The sequence below is a fragment of the Cynocephalus volans genome, chromosome 6 (genome assembly GCF_027409185.1).
Source record: "Cynocephalus volans isolate mCynVol1 chromosome 6, mCynVol1.pri, whole genome shotgun sequence".
Classification (NCBI taxonomy): Eukaryota; Metazoa; Chordata; class Mammalia; order Dermoptera; family Cynocephalidae; genus Cynocephalus; species Cynocephalus volans.
In genome coordinates this window covers 91,812,939-91,836,360 of record NC_084465.1, presented here as the reverse complement: position 1 = coordinate 91,836,360, position 23,422 = coordinate 91,812,939, and the positions used below count along the sequence as shown (strand labels likewise).

Here is a 23,422-nt window from a genome sequence, read left to right as displayed (position 1 = left end):
CCGGCCTCTGGTTCCTGTGCTGCTGCAATGAGTCCATGGCCAGATTGGCCCAGGGGAGGACAGAGCGGCACAGAGAGAGGGGGCAGGAGGGACTGACAAGACCTCTGGGTGGATTTCGGATACACTGTTCCTTAGAGTGGATTTGAAGCAGTCACATTTGCACAGTTATCCACCCTTTGTTCCTTCAACAAGTGCTGACTTTACTGGATGAGCCCCCTTCATGAGCTGGGCTTTAGGATGGGGAGGAGCTGAGGGGTAGCCTCTGCTTCAAATGGATCAGCCTCCCAGGGAGGACAGAGGCAGCCAGACCGGACTGTCAAACCTCGGCCTGCATAGGAACCACCTGAGGTTTGTCAACACGCGGATTGGCAGGGGCCACCCCAGAATTCCCGATCTTGTGGTTCTGGGATGGGGGTGGGACCATGCATTTTTCCTCAGCCTCCCGGTGATGCCTATGCTGCTGGTCTCAAAGGGCCACCCTTTGAGAACCACTGATCTAAACAGTTACGAGGACACCGCATGCTAAACTGTCACAAAGATCACGTACAGAATGCGGAGGTCGTGAGCTGGGGAGGGTGGGTCCCCGCAGGTTTTGCTAGAGAGCTGGCTGTGCTGGACGCCAAAGAATGGCCAGAAGCTGCAGATCACAGCGGGGAGGCATCTGGGGCGGCGGGAGAGGAGCAGGAAAGGGGCATTTCCCCTCCTCTCGAGTGCCCCTGGACACCTCCGGGCCTCCCTCTACCCCGCATTGCTGTGGCTCTCGCTTCCACGGCAGCCTGCTGCACCTGTCCCCCGGTGCTCTCACCTGCTGCCGGGGCTTCTCCCGCCTGCACCCACCTGGCCCTCCCGCACAACACCCCTCAGCCAACAGAGGACAGATGGGGACAGGAGGTCACCCCCACTCCAGTTCCTCTTAGGAGCAATTCTACACGGCTCCTCAGAAGGTGACCAACTCACTGACGCGCATTCATGCCAGCCTCTCTCCTCACCTGTTTCACCCTCCCTGGCCTCTCTCTCCTGCCCCTGGGATGCCTTTCCAAATCAGCCATCTGTGCCAAGCCCTTGTCTCAGGTTCTGCTTTCCAGGGGGCCCAGGCTCAGGCAGGCTGCAAATTTCATGCTGAGGAATGTGAACATTGTCCTGTAGACAAAGCAAATCAGAGCTTGTCTAAGATTAAAACAATAATAGCCTCAGCACTCTGATGACCACACAGTCCCCCAGGGGGAACCACACTCAGGATGTGCTCAGCCTTCTACTGAGGCTTCTTGGTCAGCCAGGGCTGGATATCTCAGCCTTGGCATGGCCATCGCCTCCGTGCAAGGGCAGTCTAGGAAAATGTGCTACTATTACTAGGCAAAGGTATCCGGGCTGGCCAGCTGGGTCACATGGAGGGAACAGCCATGTAAACAGTGGAACGATCACCCTGGATGTAAAGATAGGTAGCTGGAAAGGAAGAAAATAATTATTTCAAAAAGAAAATAAAGGTGGGTGGGAGGGGAGAGGCCATTCCTCTCCAAAACAGCTCATGTGTGAAGGAGGACATCCCAATGAGGCTGGAAGACTTTCAATACAGAAAAGGTAACACTCCTTGGTTTTACAGCAGGAAAGTAGAAACTAAAGAGGACTTCATTGCCCGCAATAAGGAAGCAAGAAGCGTCTGGGAGTTGGTCCACAGTGGCTTGAGGAAGGAGGTGTGGGTGGGGGTGGGAGCATGGAAAACGGGAGGAGGGCTGGGGAGGGTCCCTGGGAGTTCAGTTGAGGGGTCTGTGGGTAGGTGGGGGGCAATGGCAGAAAGGAAGCAATAGCCAACATGTTTCTGGGGACAGTCGTGTCCTACTGTATTTGGTGATTTCTGCCCTGTGCTATAATTACCCTCTTCTAGAACCCAACCTTTATTAGAAGTCTGCTAAACAGACTCTTTGTGAACAATCCAGGGAGAAATGAAAGAAAAAGGGTGCTGTCAGCATGGGGAAGGGACCAGAGAGAGGGATGGGAAAAACACCCGGGTCCAGAGCTGGAACTGCTCTGTGTGTGTGTGTGTGTGTGTGTGTGTGTGTGTGTGTGTGTGTGTGTGTGTGTGAGAGATACTCTGAGTACAGAAAATGTTTTACTTCAGGGTTTGCTTTAACAATACGTGAATTTAAGACAAATTCTTTTTCTTATTTAATTTTTTGAATAGGGTACTGCATTTATGATGGTTCAGAATTCAATGAGTGTGAAAGAGTAGCTGGGAAAATCTTCCCACACTTGCCCATCACTCTTTCCCTCCCCAGAGGCAACCAATGACATTAGCTCTTGTGATTTATAATTTGCAAGAAAAAAAATACGTAAAATCAGTTTTTTTCTAATTTACACAAATGATATCATACTATAAAACCATATTGCAAGTTGCTTTTTTCATATGATTCCAGGTGATCTTTCCACATCAGCCCATGCAAGGATTCTTATTCTTTTACCAGGGTTGCATAATATTCCCTTACATTGATGTGCCATAATTCATGAAATCAGTTCTGAGTTGATGGACATTTAAGTTGTTTTCTAAGTGTTGCTGGTATAAAAAATAGTGAAATGAACAAACTGGTAAGATATAATAAACTCTTAAATGTGCTTTTATTATATCAAGGGTACAGATGATTTTTCCCCAGTAAAATATAAATGCAATTTAATATAATAAACCAGATTTATTTAATAAAAAAATTGCTGTTGAAAACTTTATTGTCTCATATATTTGATTCAGTAGAGTATATTTGCATGGAAGTTTAGTTATTAGAACTAGTAACAGTGTATTTTCAAAAACAGATCATGTAAATATTGTGTGATTTTTAGCATCAATTGATGTAGAATGGCCCAAAACAAGGGTGTTTACTTAAATCGATAAGGGCAGTAAGGACAGGATGAGGCCCAGCTGCTCTGTGGATTTAAGAAGCTCTGAACTTGAAATTAGGAAGCCTAGGTTTGATTCTTAGTCCTGCGCTGTGAACTTTTCTATAAAATGGCTATAATGATTGCTGCCCTATGGACTTGGCAAAGTCATTCCAAGGATAAAATGGGAAATTACTTCACATATGTGAAATCTGTTTATGAACTATAAATGTTTGACCAATGTTAAATCTGTTGTTAATCTTACATGCTTGTGGTGCCATTGTTTATGGTCAGCAGAAAACCACCTATGGAATAAATCCATCTGTGGTATAAATACATTTCATAAAAGAAATTACACCGGACATGACCATTTTAATTAAATGCGCCAAATGGTGGCCCTTATATATCATACTGTATTTAAAACCAATTAATCAGAAACAGGTCACTGTTAGCTAACAACCACAAATTATTATTATTATTATTATTTTTCATGCTCCCCATCTCTCCACCTCATCTTCAATTATTAAAATCAAGTTCACTGCTAACAACCTTGACAGGAGATAAATCTGAAAACCACTCAAATCTGGTAGAGTAGGTAATCTCTTTTTGCCAATTAACACTGCTAATATTCTCAGATTCACAGGTCGCAGTCTCTGGCTTCTTTTGGAAATGATCAATAAAACAAATGGGCAAACTAAATTTAAGTGTGCTAGGAATTGAAATGCTGGTAGGTCTGGATTTGAGAAACATTAGGAAACCTACTTATTTGTCACTCATTAAAACCTTCAAGACGCGCCGTTACCAAAGCAGACGGGCACCCCAGGCTCTCAGTCGCTTCATTCAAGTTTCCTCTCCCTCTTTTCTACTCACTGCCTCCATGGCAACAGTCCACTGACCTGCCCTTAAGGGAAACAGAATCTCTGGCAAGGCTGAGACTTTTAATAATTCCACTTGTCAATTGAGGTCAGAGAGAAATGGATGGATTTGTACCAAGTTACTTAACAAACCTGCTGACAAAATCAGTGGCCCCCAGGAAATGACCAGACCCATTGTCCAGAGTGTCCCTTGGGAAAACCAAACATCACATCATTAGTGTCCAGCAAAATCTGCACCACTGACACCTGTCCATCAAACTCTTCACCGAGTTTGGATTCTGTCCTTCAATATTTCCTTTATTTACCTGTTCCAAAAAAGGTAGAAATGTCCTGGATGGCCCATTCAAACTGATTATTGATCTGATTATTAATTTCCTCCAAAATTTATTTTTAATAAATAAATACAAAACTATCAGCAGGAAAGGACATATTTTGTTGCACAATTTTCCTGATAGGAATATCATCCAGACATACCAGTTTCTACTGATTAAACTTCCTCTCGGGGGAGGACAAGGATCTAGATATATCAGGTGCAGTACCCAGGATCTAACCTCTCATCCCTAACACAGAAGAGACTCTCTTTCTACTCACCTCTTTTCCTTGAAATGTTCTATTGTGGAGCCTACAGTTTGTAACAGATTGCTTTTTTGGTGGCTTTGCTCTCTGATTCAGAAATATAAACAAACACCGCTTCAGAGATTTATTTTACAATTCATCTCCTGATTTGTCATGGCCAGGAAGGTCAGCTTCCAGATATTCTATTCTAAATTACTTTTGAACAGATTTGGCAAACAGACTACAGAATGGCTTTCGTCTGGACCGACCGGAACAAACTCTGAAAACTGGGACTCGAGTCCCCTCCCTCCTTTGTTAAAATGTAAACAATCAGAAACCCCACAATTTCCCAAATCAATTATTTGTAAAAGAACAAACAGGTGCTTTGGAGACACTGGAGTTATAGAAAGAAAACGGCAAATTACTTTTTCATGGGCCAGCTGCTCAACTGATGGGATTCTGGGGAAGGCTCTCCTAGGCTCTGAAGCTCAATTAGCAAATCAATTAAGATCATCCCCTCTCTGCCAACAGGACCACATTGCCACCCTGTGCCCTCCTCCCCGTATCAGGGCTTTCTGGTAAATCCCCATTGCCAATGCTGAAGCCAAATCAGTCAACCCGAGGTTTCTGTGCTTTTCACTAACCACGGACAACAGGGGGACCAGGTCCGGTTTAATTAAGGATTAGCAACCAGCAGAAGGAGCAGCGTCGCCGTTCTGCCCTACCTATTTCTATCTGTCCAAGTCCTCCCTTGCCTTAGAAGCTGGGCTCAGCACAGACTCACTGGAGGCTGACTGGCATGGCTGGCTGTCACCTTCAGTGGAAAACAGACAGGACCAAGCAAAGCAGATGGTCCCTAAAGGGGCACATCCCCCAAATCTGCCAGCAGACTGCGGTGGTAGCTTTCAAATAAACAGCAACTTGCTGGAGAGGAAAATCAGATCTCCCTTGCCACATCCTGCCACAGCTGTCCCAGCCTGCACACTCGGTCACTTAAGAGTGTTCTAGTCCTCAGGGGGTTTAGCACCCTTGGTCTGGGGTGAAGGACAGCCTCCCTTTCTAGGCTTCCCAGACAGCCGCGATCACAGCTAAAGCGCCTATATCTGTCAGTATAATCTGTGAGCTAGCTAAGACCACTCTCAAGAAACAGCTGCCCTGTGGGTCATAGACAGTCACCGAATCCTAAGAGAAGCAAACGCAAATACCACACATGTGGCCAGCAGTGGGGAATGAGAGACAGAGCCAGTGATGCCTCCAATGGCAACTGAAAACATGTTTCATCGTAACGCCTCATCATACAATTTAGTGCAGTTTTTTTTTTAAGCTTTCAAACTCCAGATAAACTCACAAATGGTTATTTGTTGAAGTCCTGGCTCTGATCATACCAGTTTGTGCAAGTCATTGAACATTTCTGGGCTTCGGTTTCCTCATCTGTAAAACGAGGGGGTTGAACTGGAGGATTTCTAAGGTCCCCTTTTGCACTCAAATTCTGGAGTTCTTTGGGTGGGTGGGTCTCCTCTAACATTCTGGAAAATCACACATATCATTAACTGCCCGCGTATTCAACCTGGACTAAAAACGGAGGCTTCCCATCACACCCGCAGCTCACCTTTTCCACTGCCGTGTGCTCTTCGCTTGTGACGCTTGCTTTTCTCGATTCATGTTTAGACCTGCTTAGTCTTCTGGATACCTTTTCTCTGAGCAGAGTGGCATATCCAATGTGCTCATAGATGGGGTTAGTTGTCATTTTGGAAATGTATTCAGAAGCTTTTGTTTCTATGTACAGAGTTATCAAGCCATCTGTCACCAGATCATGAATCGACTCAAACCTCTTCTCGCCCACAAAGTGTTTCCCATCGTGGAAGAGCCTGTAGTTTAAGGTCTGGTTTCCAAACCTGCCCACGAAAGAATGAGAGATTACAACGTGTTAGGAATAAGAACAGCAAGGGACAATAACAGCAGCTAACATTTTTTGCTGTGCACTGGGCTAAGAACTTGACATATTTTTCCCCATTCAATTATCACAGAAATCCTCCTAGACAGGTACAATTATTACCCCTGTTTAACAGCAGAGGCGGTGATGAGATGGTGATACCTGCCTGAGGTTATACACCTGGAGTGAGGCAGAGGTGGGCTTTAATTCCAGGCACTCACAGAGGGTCATCTGATCCTAGAAATCACTAAGGTCATTGAGTTTTCATTCTCATTTGTAAAAGTCAGGGGGCAGTGCCCGATTTACAAATATCTTACTTATAAACTTCCTTAATGGGAACTAGCCACATCCCTCCACACTCTCTCTTGCACCTCACAATTGCCTCAGCAAGGGATGCTACCACTATTGGACCTTATGTCCCCTCATCGTTATATCTTTGGCCAACACCAGCAGAGGCCCTGCCCCCGCCATGCCTCCCACTGCAGTTAATGCAGCAGAAGGGAAGTGGGGGAGGTGTGCTAAGCTCCCTGCTTGGACCATCATTGCCTGCATCCCAGCAACCTAACCTACAGAGTCCCTCCCTTCAGCACTGGCTCTGCCCTCTGGGCCCTGATCCTTTATCTCATGGCCCCTGCTGGGTTCTCCACTGGGACTGTCATCTCCTGCTGCTGGGCTGTTGGAAGGATAGGAAAATACTTTGCATTCCCAGAGCACTTGGTAGTTTTTGAAATACTTCCTCACAATTATAGCACTTAAGATATGTTTTAGACATATCGTAATGTGGAAAGTGGAGAGGGGGCACTGAGTGCACCTTTGCAGGCTGCCTGGGAAGTGCTGCTGCTGACTTCGTTGCTTCTATGGAGAAAGGCCTTCTCAATTCCAAAGAGTTCACAAATGAACTTTTGGAAGATAATCCGACTCTGAAATTGGATACCTTCCCCAAACCTAACAGGACGGCAGTGAGGCTTAAACGGCATAAAATCTTTAATTGCAGAAAATGCAGTAAAGGCAGTGCCTTTCAGGGGCTGTGATTTTCAACACTACGATTTCATGGTAAAAGGCTCAGGAGAACCCTGCTCCACTGGCTCGCTGGTGTGCAGCATCATGACTGCCATCACGACGGGATTTTTGGGTCAAGGTGACCCCTGAGAGTACCCGGTGAACAAACGCAGGTCTGGCCAGGCACACACTCAGGCGTGGGCAGTGAAGCAGCCCTTGCATGAGTGCTGCTGGGAACAGAGGCAGAGACCTCGCTCCCCAACCAGCTCTATGTCTCAGGCTGAAGCGGCTGCAGGTACACTAGCTTTCCAGATAATTCTCCAGTTTACTGTGTGTCCATAAACAGAGCCCCAGTATCCACGCCTACTGATAATATCTGTGGCCCAGGAAACGTATACAGCCTCTGATGTGCTGCCAGTGCTTTGGAAACAAAGCGAAAATAAAAAGTGAGCAGCAGGAGGGAGAAATTGTTTAGGGGCACTGAGTGTCTGTTTGGGATGACGAGAGAGTTCTGGAAGTGGATAGTGGAGGTGGTTGCACAGCACGGAGAAAGTACTTAATGCCACCGAATTATACACTTAAAAATGGTAAAAATGGTAAATTTTATATTATGTGTATTTTACCAGTTTTTAAAAATGGGAAAAGCAAAAGTAAAGCCACCTGTAAAGCAATGAAAACCGTGAATGAAACGCAGCTCACCTTAGAGCCAACGTGTAGCATCCTGGCTGCCGCTGGCTTTCTCTAAGGATGTAGGCCCCCTCCACACCCCCGAGGAGCTCATCAGCCTGCTCCCGGGAGATGATCCCGTGAAACCTGGGGGGTGAGACAAGACCCCTGACCATCGTTGCTCTCAACAGAACACATGCGAAGTGGGGAGCACGAAGAGCCAGGCCGAAAAGGAGCCCCCACCTGGATGGAGAGGAGTGTGGCTCTCGCACGTCTGGAAAACCCAGCAGCACCCCCTTCTCACCATGCCCCCAACAGAGAATAAGCATTCAAACGGGCGGACCAAAGCGAGAACATCCAGTCCACCTGGCTTTCTGCTTGTCTTTGTTCTCAAGCAGAAAATGAAAGTCAAAACAAAAAGCCAGGTTATGCCTCCATTTTAAACAAAAGAGCAATTACCAATTTAGTGCTCAGCTCAAACACAGAGAACTATGCATTATCCTGGCTGCAAATGAACCCTTATTGATTAGCAACCTGCTTGCTTCACGTGCAGGGTAATGGTAATTTTAGAGGCTCATTCTCTGGAAAGAAGAGCTATAATCTACATTCTTTCAGTTCCTTCAACTTGGAGAGCAATAGCTAAGGGATATGTTTGGAAAATGTACCTATTTTTCCTTTTAAAAGATAATGTTTATCTTCCTTTTCTACCATTCTAAAAGTAACACACATGCGTGTAGAAAACATGGCATATCTGGAGGGTTGCGGGCTCAGCCGATGACCGCTTTGTCCTGGAGATGATGTCTAAGGCCAAGAGAGTGGACAGTAACTTTGGTGAAGAAGAGGGTGAGGTGGGAGTTGGGTCAGGAACCAGCCCGCTTTCCCTGTCTCCCCCCATCATTGAAGATTTAATCAATGTTTCAGAAGAAGGTGGATGGGCTGGGTTGGGGGGTGAGGCCAGTGCCCAGGGACTCCAGGCTCCTGGGACAGGGAAAAACACCTCTTTCTAGGATTACCCAATCTTGGAGCACTTTGGGGAATAAGTCAGAAAAGAAATTTGCAGGACCAAGAAAAACTTTGACCTTCTTAGAAGGGGGAGAGGGGAAAGGGAAGTCAGCTAGACAAGCTTTGCTTTCTTTCGTTTTCCCCAGCAATGCAAAGATTAAGTTAGAGGACAAATGTAGCAGGATAAAATATGTCCATCACAATATTTACTTCCTAATTCCTTGAAACGTAGACCTTCCAAGCTGAAGCTCTGGTCCTAGGGGACGCAGGTCAGAAGCAGCTGTGGCTTTGTGTTCTGGGCTCTGCACTTAAAAGTCTGAGGCAGTGACAGCCTGGGAGAAAGGAGTATTCTGGTTACCCAACTTTTGGGTTTAACTCTCAAGAGCCAATGGCTGGAGGTCGTGGAGCAGCGCTATCTGACATGAGGGTGAGTGTGCTCAGACCTAAGAGTCACCTTCCTGCCCAAAGACAGCCCAGCATCCCTAGTTCTCAAGGGAGGGAGATTCGAAGGAATTTTGGCAGAACCCAGGCTCCATGGGTGTAAGCGAGCCCCACACAGCATGCATAGGATTGGAATTGGAAGGTCAGTTTATGGGGATCCTGGAGCAGGTATTTGGGACATTGATTGTAAGTGGGGCCCCTGGACCCCATGAACCTTGTAGAGAAGCCTCCTGTGCGGCATGAGCTGGGGCCAGAGATGGCTGGACAGATGGACTGGGTAAAGGGGTGAGAGGGCAGTCTTGCAGGTGCCAGGCCAGTAAAAGTGCTGTGTATGTGTGAGGGACATGAGGGGTGGGGTAGGGTCACATCGGAAAGCTTCCAATAGTGGAGTCAGAAAGGACAAAAGTTGGTGTCAGGAGAGGTTTGAGGCTGGGCTGTCCAGAACACAACCTGACCATGGGCCAGGGCGGAGCAGGGATGACCACAGCAGGGCGAGGCACACACAGAGGAGGGCACAGGGACCTCTTGCCCTACCCCAGGTCACTCAGGGGAGAAGGACAAGAGAAAGGGAGGAGGAGTGTCCCAAACAGGCAGTGAATATGAAAACTGCCATTTTAACTCCCTTGAATTGGCAAGTTTAAGTGACCACCAGCAGCTGAGCATCAAGAACTAAGTTAAATTCAATCGTTCAAAAGAAGAAAACGACAATTTTGTGCACCTGAAGACCCAGTCTGTGGCTCGTCATCCCCTTTATGCATGGTTTTAAAAAGTCCAAATATTTGTGATATGTGTGTGTGTGTGTGTGTGTGTGTGTATAAAATGTGATTGCAACTTTGTAAAAAGAAAGCATACACAAAGACCAAAGGAAAGAGATGAAGGAAAAACTTAACAATTATTCTCTTTCACGGTGGGGCTGTGGTTGTTTTCCACCTTCTATTTTCCTAATTTTCCCAAGTTAGCGGGTATTAACTTATTAACTTTTAAAAAACAAAAGCAATAGCTGTGCACCGTGAGAAAATTCAAAATTCAAAAGTTAAAAATTATGAAAGAAGTAAAAATTTAAACAGTACAGAAGTAAAAGTTCTCTCTCCCTAAAGGTTACCATTGTCAACAGTTTCTTGTGATTCCTTCTGGGAAAATAATGTGCAAGTGCCTCCTGAATAGATCATGTATTACTTTTTGAGTTGAAGAAAGAAACCCTTCATTTTAAAAAAAGAAATGGAAACACAGAATCGAAAGGCTTTAAGCTAATTTTTCTCTAATAAAAAATGTTCCTTTTTTTCTGGTTAAGAAAATGTTTCCTTGGTCTCCTCTCACTATATATTTTACATGAATTGGGGGTGGAAGGATGCAAACTAAAAGATTATTCAACCAAACTTTTATGCAAAAAAGAAAATGTGCAATAAATCAAATTCCTTTTGGAATTCATGTTCATATTCTCTTTTTTCTAAGAAATTGTGCTATCTGCAAGCAAAACCCAAATCAGTATATAGAGAAAAAAGTCATATTTGGACATGGGCTAGATGAGAAAAGGTCATACTCCAACACAGGTTAGGGTTAGGGATGTGGGGGTAGAGAAATGCATTCCCGGGCAGGTACTCCAGAGGCGAGGCCAGAATGGCTCTGCCATGCAGCTGTGGGGATTAGGAAAGAGCACTGGGCTGGGAGCACTGAGTGGGTCATTCATCACGAAGATGAAGCTCTGATGGGTAAGGGAATATAAGAAGCAGGTTTTGGATCGGCCAGGAGAGCTGGGAACGTAGACTTGGAACAGACTTTGCCTCTCAATCCCTCCAGGCTGGATGCAGGAAGAAAAGCGATTAGGGCATCTCCTCCCCCCTCAGGACTGTTCCACCTGCCCTCTGTAAGGTGTTCTACATGTCACAGTCTTAGACTGCATTATTTTTATGGTTACACATATTTGCTTTGCAGTAGGTTCTGAGAAAGTAAAACAAAACACGAATTGAAATTAAGAGGAAAATAGAGGGTGGATAATAACGATGGTATTGCAATTTGGCTAATATATCCAAGTCAAGAGAAATCATCGTTTTGGTTTCATAAGACTGCAAGGAAATGGGATGTCCTTCCTGAGCACTGCATTTTCTGAGGGACATGAAAGTCAGGAATGATCTTTGACACCACAACTGTTTATACCGTATTGAGGTGGAAAGTGAAATAAAAATGCTAACAGAGAGCCTCAGTTGTGAAAAATGCTGCCTTACATTTAAAATACTTGCCAGGCACTCGGTAGCTGCTTTTGCAGAGAGAAATATGGCATGAGACACCCTCCCTCCCACATTAACAGAAACTGAGTACCTGAGTGTTCTAAAGAAAATTCAATACAAAGGAGCCTGGCTGCATTTATCCTGATTCTTAAATTCTTGCACAATGGACAAGTGATGAAGACCATGTATTAGAGAATTCTTAATTTTTAATATTGAAATGACACATGAAGTGACTATTGATTAAATTATTAAAACAAAGAAAAGTATAATACATACTCTCTTCCATAATATTTTGGTCTGTTTTCCACCTATATTAAAAAGAAGAAAAATATTAATAATGCATTTGAATTGAAATCAGTTAGATAAAAATGCTATTCAAATAAACATAGATTCTTGGTAGTAATTTTATTACAGATTTTATTCCCCAAATCAGAGATCCATGAAGATATAGAGCTAATCAAAACATTTCACTCTCTTGAGTAAGAATGTTGGCCACATTTTTCTAATAATTAGGTTCATTCCCCACCCAAACCCAACCATTCAATAAAAGAATTTTCAAAGGAAACAGAATGATGCTTATTTTAATATTAATGAACTTATGAAGATATTACAAAGCTTCATCCTGAAGGACAAAAGAACTCTTTCTAGCATAAATAAAATATAAGCATTTATTTCAATCTTCATTTAATTGTTTTCTTAATGTATTTATAATAAAAACAAGAAATGTACCTGCATTAAAAAATAAAACAGATTTAATTTGGTCTCTTTCCAAATAAAATCAATATCCTAACATTCTTAATTTTCAATAAATGGCTAATGAGCTGAAATTCATTTGACAGCAGAGTACAGGATATGGATGTCAAGATTTATGACTTGACTAGAAATCACAAATATTTCAGAAAATATTTTTCAATCATACCTTTAGCCTTGGGGTTATCACATCAGATTTTTATCACATATATGATAACCTACTCTCATAAGAACTTTGTTTTCTTATGATGATGGTGTTGAAGTTGGTGAGAAATTAACATGAATTCTTATGTTCAGCTTTTGTTCTTCTAGGCTAACTCCAACGACACTCGAAATATAGCAGAGCTGCATTAAGTTATGGATTTTTATTGAAGGTTATACGTATGACAACAAGTTTATGTTTATTCATGGAGTAGAATATGAGCCTGGCAGCTTTTCATTTATGGTCATTTCTGTCTACAGTCAAATGGGCAGTTTTCTCAGCAGGGCTCGCAGATGGACATGGTGGTGGGATTTCAAGGTACTGGGCAGTTTCCTGGCCCACCTCCACTCTCCAAAGGACACAGGGAATCCGAGTGGGCAGTAGAGCATGACGGACAGGGGACTCTGAGAGGGAGCCAGGACTCTGAGAACCACACTCACAATTCTGCCGAGGACAAGCCTCGCTGGCATAAAACTAATCATCTAGACACTTCCAAATATGTGTTCACTCTTCTGTGCATTTCACACCTGCAAAGCACTCAACCAAGAGAGGCATTCATAACTCAGTCTTCAAGGTTTGAAGCCTGCTCAGTGTGAAGGAAGATGTAAATAATGTCATTAATAGAAGCACAAAGTGTGTAAAAAGGCACCTTATAATCCAATGTCCTTTCTGTAAGTGACGTGTGCCATTACTCTACATGCTGGCAAGCTTTTTAATATGAGTTGCACATTTTGTCACTTACATCATTCTGTTGGTTTTCAAAGTTCTTTCTTACTTTTCTAACATGGTAGATATGTGATTGCAGCACCAACATGCCACAGAAGAATGACAGAACAAGAAAAGCCAACGGACGTACACGATATAGAATGGCAAAATATCTCTCCATTCTTTGAGAGGCAATATTCAAAAATTTGAAATGATTCCCTATACATAACAGCAATTTTTATTTCCATCCTTTTGGCTGAGCCATAACAAACGTTTGCAAAATCTGGGTGTAGCTCCTAACCCTAGTCCCTTTCTCTATCCTCTTATTTCCCCCAAACAGAAAGAGTAGTTAATCTAATTTCCCAGATAGACAGTAGATAAAGCCTACTAACTCCCGGCATGCAGGTAAATCATTAATAAATGTTGAATTTAATTGACTCATAACAAAACAACAAATAGCTTTCAGTTCCTCAATCAATCATAAAAATACATGGCACACTTATTAGTTCAGGGCTCTGTGCTCTGTCCTCAGGTCATTGCACGTGAAGTCACAACCTTGCAGGTGAAGAGAGAAAAGCTATGAGGAACTCAGGAGTTTTCTGCACCTGCAACAGGAGGGAGACATTTCAGGAGAAATCTAACATAGGCCCCCAAACAGGGAAGCCAACGTCTGTGGTGCCTGGAGGTATATCAAATAAGATTCTGCCCGGAGGAGAACTTGATCCAATTGAGGGACAAATTTTCTGAATATGAAAAGCCACTAGAAAATAAAACAAGAGCATTGGATTGTGTGGGACAGACTGCACATAGAATAGGGCCCTGGCATACGTCCTAAATATTGCATGAGACATATACTAAAATATTATTCCTTGGTTATGTGAAGTTCAAATTTAACTATGCATTCTAGCTTTCTTTCTTTTTTTCTTTCTTTTTCTTTTCTTCTTCCTTTCTAAACCTGACAACCCCAGCTAGGAGGAGAAAGATGGAAGAGAGCAAAGACGGGTGTGCTTGGACATCTGACCACTGCTCCTACGGGTCAGGGGCTGTGGTGACAGCAATCTGATTCAATCTCTCTTCCCTTTGTTGTCTCTGAAGCTCTTGAAGAAAATAGAGCTGACCTTGTTCATGTTCAGAAGAGAGAAATAATGGCTGGGATAAAAAAGAAAACAAAAACAAAAACTCCTTCTTTTTTCTAAACTTTTGCTCACAGTAGTCTAAACACAGTCTCCATCTCTACACTTCACTAAGCTTTAAACCAGTCAAGAGATTAATTTTTAAGTTAAATGACCCTAGAAAAATCATAGAACATGCGCAGTTCGAGTTGGATAATACTGGATCCTCAGGTCTAGACAAAACACAGTTGGCTGGGTGTCAGGGCTCCTGGGGACAAGGAACCTGCCTGGAGAGACTAGTAATATCTATGCTGTGACCCTGCAGGGCCTACAGAAGCCTGACTCATTCGCTCCCCCATGTCTGTCACCAACAGGAATCAGGACTCACCCATGAAATGTGAATTTGTTTTATTAAAGAAGCTGCAGCACTGAATTTCAGTTTCCAATTGTAAGAGATTCTCTTAAGTGAATGTGAATGAGACAGAGGACAGCTGATAAATAAAAATATCTGTGGTACCTTGAGGGATACCAAATAAGATCCTGCCCAAAACAGAGTTCAATGCAATCGAGGTGTCAAACTCAGAGGTTAACTCAGAAGTTCTTGCATTCTCATGCAGAATTACGTTTGTTAAAATCAGGCAACTTGGTGAAAAAAATGGAGGTCTAATTTAGGTGGTCACACGGATTCAGAAAGCACCAAAAAATGTAATGTATCATCACATGAGTTAAGGCTGTCTCCAGAGCTTCCCTGCCACTGTGATTGTCCTAGGACAGCAGCTGGATACTAACACACGTGGAATCTGCTGTGCCTGCTCTTGGGATTTGGTGCTTCAATTCCAAGAGGTGATATACTACCCTTCTTAAGAAAAAGAAAAACATTTAACACTAAATGTATCCTCTAATACTGGATCCTTAGCTGATCCACCTGGTTCAGAAAGGAGTGCCTCTCCTGACAGAAGGAGACGACCAAGTCGGAGGTCACTGAGAGAGCAAACACATGGGCTGGGTCCTTCCCAAGGCACGAGTGGATTTGGTATGTACGTGCACAACGGTGGCTGATTATTTTTAAAAATATAAATGAACATTTTATTCTAAATAAGCATCATCTATAAGAGAATAGTCCCCCAGGGTGGTCAATCCATGCCACTGATGTCCCTGCTGATCAGAACATTTTTGGAATTCCTCTTTTGCAACTCCCTTAAGACATACTACACTTTCTCTTGAATATCCTTATGGCTGCATTTCTCAGTGTGGTCTGGTCATTCAAAACAGAAACTTCAGCATGCTTGTTAATAAGATCACAGATTCCTGATCCCCACTTCAGACCAACGGAGCCAGAATTACTGAGGGGGTGAGGAGATAATGTGTTATTGAATCAACCCCCCACCCCAGACGTTTTTTAAGCTCATACTAAAGTCAGAATCACTGGTAGATAGAAGTACCTATTTGTTTTTTGAGAATGTGTTTGAGGGTGGATGTTATTTCAGCAAATAAGCCTAAGTTATTCAGAGCCAAGAGCAGTAAATGGGGTGAGTGATCAAACTAGGAAATACATTTGAGACAAAAATGAGACACAATCATAAGATAAAATTTTCACTGTGACTTACTCTGAAGGTATTTTAGAAGAGACATTCCCAACATGCTCTGAGCATTAGAAACTTGGCAGAAATAAAAGCAGAGCTTCCCAAGATGACTGATGGAAAAAGACCATGCTCATGTAATATATGCGTTAAAACAAAATCTATTCCATGACCTCATAGTCACACCTTAAATATAATTAAATTGCCGGCACTGTGACTACTGAAGACGGTTTTGGTCCTGTCTCATCCTGTCCACACTGTCCACACACTGTGTCCCATGTATGTGAAGCCTAATGGCCCCTTCACGCCATGTTCCTCCTCTGTGCCAATCTAACCCAATTACCTGCAGTTCCATAAGTGCACTCCCTCCAATATGCCCACCATTTTTTATATATTCTTATTTTAAGGTACTTAATCCTCTTTCAAAAGGAGCAGATCCCATGACGATTGAAAGGGTGGGCTCTGGACTCAGAACACCTAGCTTTGAGGCCAATCTGTGTGACCTTAAGCAAGTTACTGTTTCTCTGTTCCTCAGTTTCCTCATCTTTAAGGAAATGAAAATAAAAGTACCTGCCTCATTGGGTTGTTGTAATGCTTAGACATGTAAACATGTGTAATGTGCACAGAGAGCTGTTCAATGAATAGAGTTGTTATTACTGGTACCCGGAGAAGTCCTCCTGTGTATAAAAGGAAGAATTAGGCCCATTCTCTGCTTTGTTCTTGCTCCCTTTTCACATCTCCATTAGAAAACTTATCTCACTGTATTTTAAATATTTACTTGCTGGTTTCTTCTCTAACTACTCTGTGAGTTTTTTGAAGAGGTCATTTTCTACTCATCATCATTGTATCCCAGGATTTCTCCTGATGTCTGGCACAGAGTAAATGCAGGCACCCCTGTTATTTGTATCTAATCCGTTCCTTAAAAATACATTGGGCAGCAAAGTTTCAAACGATGAAAGCCTATAGTCTATTACTTTAGATGGAAAAAAATAATAATTCATTTTTAGAGCATCCGAAAATATCAATTTTTCAAACATTACAAAAATGTCCCTAAATACCTGTAAATCTAAGAAGATTTTTTGCATAACATAAAACATTTAAAAACCAATTATCTAATTGTTTAACACTTAATGAAATAGTGAGTAGGTATGTTTGTGTGCAGTCTACAACCAAATAGAATACGAATCTCCTTCTACTTTGAGCATGTACTATAAAAAAATAAACAATGAAATAATTTTGCCTAAGATTTGAAAGTTACTATGTAATTGGACCTGAGTTGATGGTACCCCCAGGTGCCTGGCCTAAACAAATTCCAAAGGGCTACCCCCTAAGGAAAAAGGTAGGGCAATTACAGGTGTAATGTGCAATATGTTTAAACAGGGGCAGATCAGGAGAACACTGAGGTATGAGAGAAGCCCACCCCCCATCTTTGGGAACCTTGCTACTCAAGGTGTGATGTGGGAAACACCAGTATTGGTGCAACCTTGGAGCTTGCTAGAAATGCAGAATCTGCATTTCAAAGGGGAGTCATATACACATGGAAGTCTGAGAAGCTGTCATGCACGTGAGAACATGTTATAGCAGGTTTCTAACTGGGAAAGAATTTTGGCTAAAAGTTTTAGTAAGTCATTATAACAAATATTCAGATAGTGAGTGTTCAGAGAACAGAGGGTGCCTGTACTCCAGAAATGTTTGTAGAATGAGACAAAGAACATGGATGTAGATCTTGCCAGTCAATCCAGTTACTACGTGACTCTGAGTAGGTTATTAAACTTTGCACATCATTTTCCCCAATTTTCAATAAAACTGGACTTATAAAAATGTGCTATTTTAACAAGGCTGTTCCAAAGATTAGATGAAATGCTGCATGTAAAAAACTGCAAGACTTGGAACATGGTGGAAATAGTTCAACATTTATTAAGTGGCTACTGTGCCAGGAACTGTCCTGAGGTTTTCACATGTATGATCTCACGTAAGTCTGCAAACAACACTATGATGCTATTATTTTACAGAGAGGCATGAAATGACTAGCCTCAGCTCACAGAGCTCATAAGTGGCTGCACTTGGACTGGGACACACCTATAACTTCTGTGCCTCAGTTTCTCCACTAGATCCAATCCACGTGGGTGCCTTTGCCAGCTTGCAAAATTCTACAGTTCGGCTAAATATTAGATTATCTGAATGATTTTTCTTTGCCGGGACTGAACACCTTAAATTTTTCTTTGAATGAACTGAATTCTGTCAATGAATTAGCAAATGAGAACTTTGGATAAATTTGCATAGATAAAGTGATATTTTGGGTCCTTCAAATATTTCCTTGTGATTCAGAATTATAGTATTCCCAAACTACCTGATTTATTTTCCAATTTATTGTTCTAATTTTAAGGAAGCATTCTCAGCATTTTGCAAAGCTTAAAAGAACTGCAGGGTGACAGCTGCATAGTGAGAGACAGGAAGCATAATCCTTAAATGAGTTTGCTTTATAGTCAGATTACCATTGCCTAGATAAACACAAGTTCTTTTATATTCAACACAAAAACATTCAAAGAATATTGTGAGTCCTCTGTAAACAAGGTTTCCAATTATTGAAAAAACAAAGCTTTTATAATCCTTCAGCAGCTGGTATATGTTAAGTTTTTACTTAATAGAAATAATTAAAAAATCAAATTTAGCAACCTCCTACACAGGGCAGCTAGACTGCTGGATTTTCTGAGATATGGATCAAGTCGGGGAGAAAAAGGCTTTTGATGGGGGGATTTGTACTGGGGATATCGGGGCAATTCATCCACAGAAAATAAATATAGATAATTCCTTTTTAATTGGAAATCAAAGATCGCTATTGGAAGGGAGAGAAAGAAAATGCAAGTACTGAAATTTATACTCTCGTAGTCAAAGTGCATAGTATGGAATGAAAATTGAGCAAACTTTAAAATCTTCTGTTTCTTTTCATCTAGAATCGAAGGTCTTATTTTTCCTTATGGTATCACTTTAATGCTTCTGGAATTTTGACAGGGCACTGATGAGTGAATTCCTTCCTGTCTTGATTAGAATCTATTATAAAAATCTACAGCTCAGTCTTCCTGTAATAAACTGCCTTAAAAGGTTACCAATGGCTTTGCTAACTTCTTTAAGTGCACACCAGTTGGGCACTTTAGTAACCTGATCTAGACATACCGTTAACATCAAGAGGCACACAAATATGTCAGGTTAGGTGTGTGCAGAAGCAAAGCAGTTCCCAATCATTTGGTTTTTTTCTGCCTTCACTTTTTTTTTCTTTCCAGAATGTTCCAGGAACTATGATTTTAAAAGCCAGCGATAACATTAGAGCAAATAAAAAGAAAAAGACTTTTCTTTAGCCCACTAATTCTCAATTGGGAGGGAAGGTAATTTTTCCCCCTAGAAGATAGTTTTGATTGTCATGACTGGGGTGGGGAGGGGAGGGGGCTACTGGCATCTAGTGGGCAGAGCCCAGGGATGTTGATAAACATCTTACAATGCACAGGACAACCCCCTGCAACAAAGAATTATCCCACCCAAAATGTCAACAGTACCAAGGTTGAGAAACTCTGCTTTAAACTGAAAGAAATTTGAATTCTTGAGTATTTCCAAGGAAGGTTATTTAAAAAAAATTTTTAACCATAATGAAATAAGCAACAATACTTTAAAAACAATATAAAATGAAGTTAAAAAAAGGTAACAGGAAATATTTGGTTTCAATAATACTGTTAATTTATAATATATTTAAAATTTAAGATAATATGGTACCGGTGAAATACCTCCAACTACTCAAGGAAGTAGATTAAATGAATACAAAATGGAACAGATTAAAATATCAATAAGATTGATAAGGGAACACCCTCCCTCCTTGGAAAAAATTTAAACAACGTAAACTATAAAAAATATTAAAGAAAAAAAGTTAGGTTATTTCTTGGGAGTAGTCAGCCACCAGTGAACTAATGTTTAAATACTCTTCTGCTATGGGACTGCACACCTTACGGCACACTGCTTTGAAACTTTGCCCTGATCACTGGGTTGGAAATGAGACTTCCACCACTCACAGCATCCCCAGGTCACAGAAGACACTTCAGAAGCAAGCAGCTGAAGCACTGTCTGAATGGCTGTCTAGGAATGGACCTCAAGGACGTCCTGATTTCCAAGGTTTCGTTATATAAGCTGTATTTACTATAAAAAATAAGCATCGTAAGAGAAGAAGTTGAATTGCCCAAATTACTTGTGTTTAGATTTGAAAAGTAATGGAAGGACAACTACACCCAGACACACACTCATGCAAATACCCACACCTCCCACACTCAGCCCTTTGTTCCAGGTTCTGACTTCTCTGGTTCAGACCTACTGACTCTGACCCAGAACTCCCTAAGCTCAGGTCCATGAGGAGCAGGGGAGGAACCAACACATCACAAGTGCCTTCAGTGTGTGTGCTTCAGGTTTCCCAGAAGCCGGTCACATAGCAACTGTCCTTCCCATTTTGCACATGGGAAGAGGAGGGACGTAAGGTTACATTACTTGAAGATCACACACAGGCATAGAGCTGAGATCCAAGGTCTGAATGACACCAAAGCTCATAATCTTCTCCGACACCAAGAAGAAGGGAAATTGCCCAAGGACAACAGAGAGTACAGGAAGATCTATTCATCACATCTGATGGCTCAGCCTCCCTACTCCTCGTCCCTGTGAACAGGATCACCCAAGCCATCACCCACCCGGTGTCCAAGCTACAAACCGTCATCCTTCTTCCCAACCCCACTTGCGATCTGTCACTAAATCTTGTTCATTGTATGTAAATCCTTAATCATTCTTGAAATGGTCTTTTTCTCCCCATGTCCACCACACTATCTATTCACCTAGACCATTGAAATCATCTTTTTAGTGGTCTCCCTGCCCATACCTTTATCACCCTCCAATCTATTTTTCACACTGGGGTCAGAAAATGCAAATCTCATCACACTGCTCTCTGCTCAGAAGTCTTCACTGGTCCCCCACTGCCACACAGTCAAACCTATACAACTCAGTGGGACCTTCCCAGACCACCCTACCTAAAACAAGCACCTCCTCTCCTTGGCATATCTCATCCCTCTTTTCTAGCTTTTTTTCCCCCAGGACTTTTATCAGCATCTGAGATACTATATATTTTACTTGTGTGTTATGACAGTTCATTTTATGTATCACTTTGACTGGGCCACAGATGCCCAGATATCTGATTAAATATTATTTCTGGTTGTATCTGTGAGGGTGTTCTGGAAGAGATTAGCATTTGAATCAGCAGACTGAGTAAAGTAGATGGTCCTTTCCAGTGAGGGTGGGCATCACCCAGTCCGTTGAGAGCCTAAATAGAACAAAATGGCAGAGGAAGGTTGGATTTGTGTTCCCTCTGCCTGACAGCTTGAGCAGGGGTATTTATATTCTGACCTTGGTGCTCCTGGTTCTCAGGCCTTCCGACCGAGACTGGAATCAACACCATTGGCTCTCTGGCTCCCAGGCCTTCAACCTGGCTTTCCTTCATCTCCAGCTTGCAGATGGCAGATCATGGGACTTAGCCTCCATAATCCCATGAGCCAAAGCCTTATAATAAATCTATTTACATATATGTATTATATATGTGTATCTCCTATTGATTCTGTTTCTCTGGATAACCCTGACTAATATGTTTGTTTGTTACCAATCTCTTCTATTCAAATGGAAACTACACAAAGGCAGGGATTTTTGTGTTTTGCTTACATCTCCAGAGTCTAGAACAGTGCTGGCACTTAGTAGATGCTTAGTACATCTTTAGTGAATGAATACATGAATGGCGTACAGATCTTCCTAGAATAGCCCTTGTTCTGTCCAGAATATGTCCTTGCTGACACTCGAGCCCTTGTCCCTCCACATCCGCATTCCCCAGTTCTTTGTATTCCTACTATCTAACTCCTTGTAGTTACTGAAACACACCCTGATCACTCATACTTTTGGGCCATTCTCTGGTCAGGTTGTGCCCTCTGCCTGGAATTCTAATACTTGTTCTCCAGTCCCTCTATGCCTTAATGTGGCAAAATCTCACCGATTTTAAAAAGAAGATTTGAAACGCTGCCATCTTGGGGAAATCCTTCCCGGCTGCCACAAGCTGGCTAAGGTATTGTTTCCTATCCTCCCTCTGAATTTAGGGCCATGACAATCTTTCTGGGGTTGGGATTGTTGGCCCTTATGAGCCCTAGATGAAATCTCCTCAGGGAAGGGCTCCTGTTTTTCCATCTGTATTGCTCCAGCACCCGACAGCATATCTTTCACAGAGCTCCGCTTCATGGAAATAACAGATTGATTGAAAGACAGTTTACTTAATGCTCCTAGATCCCTTTCTGGAGCTCACTAAAATTTCAAAGGGAGTCTGCAGGGAAGATTGGCAGTAAAGGAAGCTCACGCCTTGAAGCTTTATGCTTCTAAGCTACAGGACTAAACTTGCTCCCCTCCCAGCTTTCTGAATCTCCAGAGTGAAGACTGAAGACCACAGAGAACAACCATGACTTGGAGCCAGTGATTCTGCTAGTCATGGTCCCACATTCCCTAGACAAGGGATGAATGAACATGTCAACCAACATAGGCCACTCAGATGCTCTGTTCCTGGAATTTGGAACTTGAGTAGGAACCACTAAAGGAACTTGTTAGAGTTTTCTCACATGCATGGCACAGCCTGACAACAATAACAAAAATAATCATTAATAGTTATTCAGAACTTACTATGTGCCAGGCATTGCTCTAAGTTCTTTCTTTATATATATATAATCACATTCAGTCCTCATGATCACCCAAGAGATAAGAAGTACTATACCCATTTCCCAAGGGTATATTGAGGCACAGAGAAGCAGAGTGTAAAGGCAGGCTCGATTACCCAGGATCTCTGGCCCTAACCATCACCTTCTACTGCCCTGATATACATCAGTCCTCCTTCACATCCTCCCCAAAGCCCTTTGATCAGCTTTTCTTTCCATTCAGGGAATTTCCTCTTATCCTTCCAATCACTCTGGAAGGACTTTTTTTTTTTCTAAATGTAGCCAGAATTGGCTTTTTGTTGCTCATAACAGAATCCTACATGATATTCCCATTAAATCCAAATCTCCAGGGCTGGAGCCAGGGTGTCTGTAGGCCTGCCAAACTCCCCAGTGATTCTGATACAGGACTGGGAACTATGACTTTGGAGAGCAGTTCCAAACCCTGAGTGAATGAACATCTTCCTAGAAGCTTGGGACACCTTTCCAGAACCTCTGTGTGGATTTTGACCTACTCACAGTAGGCTTCCAGGAACACCCAAAATCCCAGCATGGGCAGCACTCACCTTTCCAGCTCATTTTCCCCGGGTCAGGCCTTAACCCACTCTCCTTTGCTACCTCTTTTCTTACACTATGATTCCTTGGTCCCATGTGCTGGCTCCCAAAACCCATTTTAGGCCCTCCCTATTTGGACAACACAATTAGGCATATTGCTCTGGCTCTGACCTGGCGCTTTGTTGGCTAGAATTTTGTC

General features: G+C 42.6%; 1 protein-coding gene across 1 annotated transcript in view; it reads right to left on the bottom strand.

Annotated features, from left to right (window-relative positions):
* Window positions 1–23,422, bottom strand: part of CHN2 (chimerin 2) — a 291,887-nt gene that overhangs the window by 101,103 nt on the left and 167,362 nt on the right. The window contains exons 4-6 of the mRNA XM_063099553.1: window positions 11,835–11,866; window positions 7,924–8,037; window positions 5,902–6,187 (exon numbers count right to left, since the gene is read on the bottom strand). Of these exons, the coding sequence (XP_062955623.1) occupies window positions 5,902–6,187; window positions 7,924–8,037; window positions 11,835–11,866 (432 nt within the window). The remainder of the gene's footprint in view (window positions 1–5,901; window positions 6,188–7,923; window positions 8,038–11,834; window positions 11,867–23,422) is intronic.